The 9,443-nt window shown below is 44.9% G+C and overlaps 1 protein-coding gene across 1 annotated transcript in view; it reads right to left on the reverse strand.

Moving 5' to 3' along the window:
• NSMAF (neutral sphingomyelinase (N-SMase) activation associated factor) overlaps positions 1-7,959 on the reverse strand; it is a 66,684-nt gene extending 58,725 nt beyond the window's left edge. Inside the window, exon 1 of the mRNA XM_010838986.1 lies at positions 7,801-7,959. Coding sequence (XP_010837288.1) covers positions 7,801-7,859 — 59 coding nt within the window. The 5' untranslated portion in view covers positions 7,860-7,959. The remainder of the gene's footprint in view (positions 1-7,800) is intronic.
• Between the last annotated feature and the right edge of the window lie 1,484 nt (positions 7,960-9,443).

Here is a 9,443-nt window from a genome sequence, read left to right on the forward strand (position 1 = left end):
TGTCCATCTGATGCGAAGAACTCACTCATTTGAAAAGACCCTGATGCTGGGAAAGATTGAAGGCAGGAGGAGAAGGGGATGAGAGAGGATGAGATGGTTGGATGGCATCACCGACTTGATGGACATGAGTTTGAACAAGATCTGGAGATAGTGGGGAGCCTGGACAGGGAAGCCTGGCGTGCTGCAGTTCATGGGGTCGCAAAGAGTTGGACACGACTGAGCGACTGAACTGAGGGTGAAAATAAAAAACCACCCACTGTATCTTCCCAGAGGGATACTGCAGGACCTTGGCCCCGGGCAGGGGACATAGTAAGTCTCCTTTACAGCCTGAGACTACAAGCCTGCCTTAACACGTATTAGGGTTAGAATTCACACTACCTACTTAGCCCAGTAACACTCAGAGCAAACAAGACCAGTTCTGTCTCCCCCAATCCCAGGCACATACACATGCAAACACTTTCTGGAAAAACACTCATTAAACCGAGATCTCCAAGAATAAATTCAAAGAGGCCACCATTGAAAACCATTAAACAAATGAAGAAGTAAAATGACTAAATGAAGGTCAGTACAAGCAGCAGACCACTAGTCAAACCTGTAAAGTCTACAGTTAATTTATTTTCTGCATCTGTTCATTACAAGAATAGTGCTTAGTTTCTCAGTCGTGTCTGACTCTGCAACCCCACGAACTGTAGCCCACCAGGCTCCTCTCTTCATGGAGTTTCCTAGGCAAGAATACTGGAGTGGGTTGCCATTTCCTTCTCCAGAGGAACTTTCCAAGCCAGGGATTGAACCTGGGTCTCCTGCATTATAGGCAGATTCTTTACCATCTGACGGGCTTCCCTGGTAGCTCAGACGGTAAAGCGTCTGCCTACAATGCAGGAGATCCGGGTTCGATCCCTGGGTGGGGAAGATCCCCTGGAGAAGGAAATGGCAACCCACTCCAGTACTCTTGCCTGGAAAATCCTATGGACCAAGGAGCCTGGTAGGCTACAGTCCATGGGGTCGCAGAGAGTCGGATACGACTGAGCGACTTCACGTCACTTTACCATCTGAGCCACCAGGGGAAGCCTGATCATTACAAGAATTAAAGAAAATAGGACATCAAAAACACAAAAGATCAGACTTTTATAAAAAAATGATCAAGGCAGCTGTAAGTGAACCAAATGAAATTAGGAATTTAAAAATATAGTAAGTGAAATTAGTTAATTCCTTGGGTGTCCAGTGGTTAGGACTCGGCACTTTTACTGCAAGGAAGGGCCTGAGTTCAACCACTGGTTGGGGAACTAAGATCCCATAAGCCACACAGGGAAGCCAAAAACAGGAAAAAAAAAAGAAAGTGAAATTAAAACCTTAGTGCAAATTAGGCAACTAGTGAAAAAGTAAGTGGTAAGATGGATTTAAATAAACTACATGCAACACAGAAAAATCAAGATACATATGAAACAGCTGTTATGAGAGATCAGGGGCTTAAGGAGTGACAATAAGCAATATTTCCTGAGCTGAAGATCTAGCTACAAATTTTCCAAAACTATTTCAGCTTGAGGAGCCCCAACTAGCAGAGATGAACCGAAGGAAGCGTCTATGCAGACAAACAGCAAAACAGTACAAAGAAAAGACCTTACAAGCAGCCAGAGAAAGGGCAGATTCCTAACAATGAGACTTGAACAACAGGGGTGTGTTGCAGGCTAATCTCCCCAAATAGAAGGTGGCCCCCTACAAAGCTCCATGGAAACCTGTTCAGTCTTGTGTTATGGCAACAGTCTGGGTCAACAAGGCTTGGACCCCAGTGTCTTAATCATGCCAGAGAAAGGGCTGGCAAGCCCCTAACCATGTTTACAGATACACAGACCCTGCCCTCATCCACTGTGTCATGCAGACTCAAGTTCCAGGCTGAGACAGCCCCTGAGCAAGCCAGGGGAGGGGCCAGGCCAACCCATGGCACTAAAGTTGCATGGGACCTGGAGAGCAAGGCTCCATCACAGCATAACAACCCCTCTGTATCCTGGCCCTCGGTCACCCCACAGGGCCCAGGGTCCTCCTGAAGTGTGAAGCCTGACCCTGCTGGGGGCTAAGAGCCACACCCAGAGGGCAGGGCACACAGGTTACTGATCTATCTGTACTTTGTTGGGTCTTCTCTCCCCCATCCAATGTTGCTCCAACAAGTTGCATGCATATTACAGGATCTTCAAAACGCTGAGAGAATTAAACAACCAGCAAAACTGATTTTCAAAACAAGGGCCATATAGGGACATGTTCAGGCAGACAAAAACAAACATACTTTACTATCATCAGACCCCCATCATCAGGGGAACTCCTCAAGGACATTCTTCAGGAGAGAGAAAATTCTGTAGGGAAGACACATGCAAGAAGGAATGCCAAGACAATGAAAGATATGCATGCAAACTGTACATGTATTAATGAGACAATGATACTGTCTGATTAAAATATAGATTGCAAATACTGGACAATAGCAGACTATAATTTAAAATGGGACAAAAGGAGCTAAGTGTCCCAAGGTCCTTATATTGTTAGGAAGGAGGGTAAAGAGAATGATTGGCCTCAGACCTTAGTTCAGTTCAGTCGCTCAGTGACCTTAGTTTTCTGAATGTTGAGCTTTAAGCCAGCTTTTTCACTCTCCTCTTTCACTTTCATCAAGAGGCTTTTTAGTTCCTCTTTACTTTCTGCCATAAGGGTGGTGTTATCTGCATATCTGAGGTTATTGATATTTCTCCCAGAAATCTTGATTCCAGCTTGTGCTTCTTCCAGCCCAGCGTTTCTCATGATGTACTCTGCATGTAAGTTAAATAAGCAGGGTGACGATATACAGCCTTGACGTATTCCTTTTCCGATTTGGAAAGTCTGCTGTTCCATGTCCAGTTATAACTGTTGCTCCCTGACCTGCATATAGGTTTCTTAACAGGCAAGTCAGGTGGTCTGGTATTCCCATCTCTTTCAGAATTTTCCACAGTTTATTGTGATCCACACAGTCAAAGGCTTTGGCAGACCTTAAGTTAAACATAAATGTTAAAATTTCAAGGAAAAGCACTAGAAAAACCAGAAACAGAATATATAACTTCCACATTCTTCAGGAAAAATGAAAGGGAACAAAGGGATCTTGCTAGTTAATCCAAGAAAAGGAAAAAATAAGATAAAAAAGTAAAAATGATTCCAAATATATCTGCAATATTAACAAATATAAGTGGGCCAATCTGTGAAGAAATATCAGAAAGAATAAAAAGTTCAACTACAAACTACAAGAAATAAGCTTAAAATCTAAGGATAAGAAAAGATGAAAGTAAAAGAATGAAAACATATATAATGCAAACAACCCAAAGAAAATATAGCTATATTAATAGCAGACAAAATAGAAAAAAATTATTACTAGATGGAGTTCATTGTATGTTGATGAAAAACTTAATTTGCTAAGACATCAATTCTAAGGTTAAGTAGACTTAATAACATACCCTGAAAAAAGTTACAGTGAAGTTGATAGAAATACAAAATGAACTTAGCATCATGAACCCTCTCTCAATCAGAAAAATAATTCATTAAGGAAATAAAAGATCTAAACAATTAATAAGCTTAATGTTAATACATACACAGGATATTGTAACAATATTAATATAAATCTATCTTCAACATCCTATTGAATATTTGTGAAAACTGACTACATATTGTTATAATACAAAATTTCAAACTATTATACAGACCTTATTCACTGAGCACAGATTAACAAATTAAAAGAAGATAATTTAAAAATCTTCTGAAGTTGGAAAATCTGAAGTTGGAAATGTTAAATATCTGATGAGTAAAAAATGATACCACAACAGTATTTAGGGGAAAAAAAGCAATGAATTCATTAAATGATCATTTCCATTTTACATCATTTAAAAAACCATACAGCAAACACACTCAAAATCCATTTGTGTGTAGATTCTGGTGTCTTTTTAAATGGTAGCCACTTTGGAAGAAGTTAAATTGAGACAGTAAGAAGGGAATAAGGTGACAGGTATTTCCAGTAAAGCCAATGTAAATTTTAAGTTAACCAAAAAATTTGCAACATTTATTTTTACTCTGTTTTTTGGTTATGTAAGAAAAATAAATCCTATTTCTTTACATCATAGTTATGTCAATTTCTCTCAGCCCATCAGTGTTCCCGGTGGCTAATTGAGTGCTGATTCTGAGTTTATTTTCGACACCTGGCAAACTCCACAGAGGTATGAAAGGAACAGGATGAACAGTCTTTAAAACGAATGATTAAACCAGACTATAACAAATCAGTTTTCCCTCTCAGCAATTATTTTTAGTATAACAAATACAGACACACTGACAAACATATTAAGTAACACATTTTATATCAGGCAAGAAATTTAACATCAGCATAACCAAGAGAATTATGCACAGATAGAATGTTTGAAGCAAAGCTGAAATCTGAGATATGCCTGTAAAATGATGAATGTAATTTGTGAGCCCAATATAGTATTCATGATCATCATGTTTTAGCCTGGAAGGACAGCTTTCAAGCCACAGCTAAGTAATTTGTTCTGAAACTGTAGACAGAAAACTGACTCTCTCCCAGTAGGGACAAGCCTCAACTGTCTCAATTTCTCTATCACCTTAAAAGAAAATAGCTGTGGTCCCACCACACCACTCCTAGACCTGAAGATAAAAAATATGTAACAATTAGCTTACTCCATCCTAAAGGAGATCAGTCCTGGGTGTTCATTGGAAGGACTGATGCTAAAACTGCTACTCCAATACTGTGGCCACCTGATGCGAAGAGCTGACTCATTTGAAAAGACCCTGATGCTGGGAAAGATTGAGGGCAGGAGGAGAAGGGGACGACAGAGGATGAGATGGTTGGATGGCATGACCAACTGGATGGACATGAGTTTGAGTGAACTCTGGGAGTTGGCGATGGACAGGGAGGCCTGGCATGCTGTGGTTCATGGGATTGCAAAGAGTCGGACACAACTGAGCAACTGAACTGAACTGAAATCCTGAAATAGAAATATCTAAATAGTGGTAGTTTGTAGAATTCCCTCGTATGTTAACCCACTATACACATCTACCATTCCCAACAATTCCAAGACATGTGAACTGTCTTTAGATTTTTACATTTATCTTCATTAACACATGCAAAGGACATTTCAGAACACCAGTGAGATCAATATGGTTTCTTCCATCTAAGTCTTAACCAGAAGAACAGAGTATTTCGTTTGAATAGCCAATTAGCTCTTTGTTTTCTAATAGTGAAAACTACCCAAAGCTTTACTTTAAAGCATCATCAATAATTGATACCACTCTACCGCTGTTTAAACCGGAAACCTGAGAGTGGGACTGCTGTTTAGCAAGTAAAAATACAGGACAACAGTTAAGTTGGAACTTCAGATAAGTTACAAAATTTTTTTCGTACAAGTATGTACCACATATCACATGCGACATACTGGAAGATTTTTCACTGTTCACCTGAAATTCGAATTTAACTGGGCGTCCTGTATTTTATCAGACAACTCTAAGCTAGAATTCTCCCTCTGTTACCTCTCACATGCAGTCCATCCCAACAAGGCTTATCGATTCTCCCTCCTAAAAACATCTAAAATCCATCCACTTTTCTCCATTTCTTCTGCCATCACATTGGTCTAAGCCACCAATCTAAGAATTTCCCAACTGCCTCTCTGCTTCTACTTTTGTAGAAATACCACTTTCTCTAAAAGTATCAGCATTAACTTTATACTAAGAGAAATAAAAGCTAACTTCAAGTTTCCCCTTTCCGGGTCATTATTGAGTAGCTGAATAGCAGCAACCTAAACTCTCTTAAGCAGCATCAGAGGGACCCATGAAATCGCAGCTCTGAAGAGTGAGGACTTTTCAGGGGTGATCTCTGAAACAGCTCCAAGGAAAGTAGCAGTTCTCTTGGGTGTGTCCAAGTCAATGACCTCTATCAATCATCTTGCTAAATGGTGTTTATTGCTACAAAGAGATAAGCTAAGAAAATCTGTGCAGCCACAAGTAAATCAGTAGTTCAATAAAGCTGGTTTAAAACACTCTTGTCTTTCAGAAAGAATTCCAAGATTTAGAAAGAGACTGCTTGATTGTGAGATATTCCTGTCCTTCAAACTGCTATTCTAAGAAACCATCCTGGTTAGTGTGCCCATCAACCCAAGGTTGCAAAGCCACAGAGCAGAGCACTAGAGAATTTAGGTAGTCGGTAAGTAAGAGGCAAGTGAAAAAACTGTGGCACTGACTTTTTCACATTACCGATGCTCAAGAACAGTTGCCACCTCCTGACTAATGAATAATAAGTATTTTGGTTGTTCGAGCTACAGAGAGCGCAGCTAACCTGTCATGCTGCGTGATCAATGGATAGCAACAAAGCGGATTATACAGAGAAATGCCAGTGCAGACTTTAAAGATTTGTGTGATACTGCAGAGCTGTACCAGCTAACCAAATTAAACACAAATTACTGCCATGGAAGTAACTGGCAGAAAACAGGTTTCCCTGTATATCAAAGAGGCCCCTGGAATTGTTACAAATGACTCTTAGATCATAGAACACGATGGCAATTCAAGTGTTTCAAAGTTCTTACAATGTAAATTTGAACATTCATCTATTTAATACAGAATACCCAGTCTTAATGTGGTTGGCACTGAACAAAGAAACTATTCAAGCTGTCGCCACATGAAACAAGCATTCAAAGGGGAAGTCAGAACAGCCTCTTATGAGAGTGAGTTCCTTTATTGAGGATCCAGTTATTATTATTCAATAAACAAGCCTTTCTGTGGATAAAGCCTAATGATGCCACCAAAATCGTTCTTGGAAGCCCCATCCAAGATACAGCTTTTGGTATGTCTTCTTCCCTACAGTGGAAAATAGAATTTCAGCCTCCGGACACCCTGGCAGAGGCGGGTGGAAATTAGCAATTGGAAAGAGGTATGAATGGTTGCACCGGGTCCAGTCAATCTCTAGAAAAAGAAGCATGGATGCTGCAAGAACAGGTAACCCTTAACGCCTGCACTTGTATTTCATGTATAATCTGTTTTGTGGGTCTCCACTGATCACACAACGTAACAAGCTGGCAGCACTTACGGCTCCACGACCAAAATACGTGTAAAACGATTCATTCCCAGTTTCTGTCGGCACCTGGGACCAGCAAGCTGTTTCCGTCACACGAAATACACTGGAAACTGGCTTACAGCAGAAGTGAGCTTATAAAGGGCTTCCCTTGGAGAAACCGAGGATCAGAAACTCTGAATCCTAACTGCTCTGAGACCATTTCAGCCTCCGCCCGCGGGACCCCGAATCCCCCCGGGATGCGCTTTCACAAGCACTCATAAGAAGGTCCACTGCTCGGCGGAGGACGTCTGGGGCGCGGGGGAGCTGGACGCCGGCTTTTCTCTGAATAAGGCCGCTCTTTGAGGCTCTCTCCCGGCCCAGGAGGGCAGAGAGCGGCCCGGGCATATGCTTTGGGGCTGAACTTGGGATGGGAGCACCTGCGTCTGCCCCGCGGGCGGGTGGTCGCCAACCCGCGCGGTGTCGCCCGAGCGAACAGCCCGGGACCGAGTGCGGAGATCCGATGCCCGGGACCGGGGGAAGAGGGCCCGCCGAGCCCGCTTACACCCCGCTCCCACCCACCCTCCGACCCCTGACCCCTTCCGGGTGAGCCGGGCCGCGGCGGCGGGACCCGCGTGGCCGCCCGGGCTTGGGGTTCCGGCGCGGGATGGGCCCGGCCCGGCACCCGCTCCTGCTCCGCGGTCCCGGCGGCGGCCCGGCCTCTGCGCTCCCCGGCGGGCGCTCACCTCTCCCTGGAGTAGAGCTGCAGCTGCTGCTCGCGCTGCCTCTTCCGGGTGAACGCCATGGAGGGCGGGCGGGGCGCGCGGCTCCAGCTCGGGTTCCGCGGCGCCGCCGCCGGCCGAGACGTTGGGAGCCCGGGAGGCGGGCCGGGCACAGCGGGCCTGCGGGCCCCACGAGGAGAGCGCGCCTGCGGCCTGGCGTCCCGAGCCCGCGCTCAGCGCCGCATCCCCGCCGCGTGGGGCCTCGGCCGTGACTCAGGTCGGAGGAGGGGCGGGCGCTCGCCCGAGGCGCCCAGGACCCAGGGCCCGGCCTGGGGTCCGTCCCTCCGCCCCAAATCGCCGCCCCGCGGCTCCATTTCACTGCTTTTCCTCATGAAGACGGAAGCCCACCCTGAACTAAGTCAGCGTGTGGGCCACGGAGGTTCTAAATAACATTTGAGTCTTTAATTGAAATAACTAGTCACATGATTCTCTTTTTGCTAACAGCTGTGTTTGAGATGCAACTTACACGCGAAACAATTCAGCCATTTAGAGTGTACCAATCAGTGGTTTTTAGTATATTCACAGATATGTCCAACTATTCGTGCAGCTGAAATCCAGCAGGACCCTGGAGGGAGGGGGCAGGGTGGCTCCTGGCTACAAAAGCCTTTCTGGGTCCCTGTTTATGTTTGAAGAAAAATGCTTTAGTCTCCTAGGCCTTCCCTGAGTTCCCAAGGGCAGCTTCATGCAGTTACTAACCAGGGCAGAGGGAAGCAGAGACGAAGGGAAAGCAGTCCAACACGGTGCAGAGCAGAGTCCTAGCTCCTCCTCAGGATGAAGCCAGAGCAGCTGAGCTCTGCTACCCGGATAAGGCCCCCGGATCAGGGGGACGATGCTAACTTCTGGCTGCCCACAGGACTTCCCTCTTCCCTCACCACCAAACAATGAGAAGAAAGGCAAACACCCTTCCTCCTACAGCCCACATTTTGCCTATGAACTCTCTTCCCTGAAACCCACTTGGTCTAGAAATAGATGCTCTGAGTTCAGAAGAGAGTCACCTCGGCTGGAAAAAAGGCCAGAAAACAGCTTGCAAGTTTACTTCATTCAGTTAAACATTAGCGACTGATGTGACCCTGCTGATGGAGAGTGACAAAGATTCCCTGCCGGAGCGAACTCCAGCCTTGCCACTTTGAGCCTTCCTCTCCACCAGGCCTTGGCCTAGAAAACCACAGACTCTCAGATCAGATCAGATCAGATCAGTCGCTCAGTCGTGTCCGACTCTTTGCGACCCCATGAATCGCAGCACGCCAGGCCTCCCTGTCCATCACCAACTCCTGGAGTTCACTCAGACTCATGTCCATCGAGTCAGTGATGTCATCCAGCCATCTCATCCTCTGTCATCCCCTTCTCCTCCTGCCCCCAATCCCTCCCAGCATCAGAGTCTTTTCCAATGAGTCAAGTCTTCACATGAGGTGGCCAAAGTACTGGAGTTTCAGCTTTAGCATCATTCTTTCCAAAGAAATCCCAGGGCTGGTCTCCTTCAGAATGGACTGGTTGGATCTCCTAGCAGTCCAAGGGACTCTCAAGAGTCTTCTCCAACACCACAGTTCTAAAGCATCAATTCTTCAGTGCTCAGCTTTCTCTATAGTCCAACTCTCACATCCATACAT

This window comes from Bison bison, unplaced genomic scaffold, assembly GCF_000754665.1.
Source record: "Bison bison bison isolate TAMUID 2011002044 unplaced genomic scaffold, Bison_UMD1.0 scf7180017864108, whole genome shotgun sequence".
In the NCBI taxonomy this organism is placed as follows: Eukaryota; Metazoa; Chordata; class Mammalia; order Artiodactyla; family Bovidae; genus Bison; species Bison bison.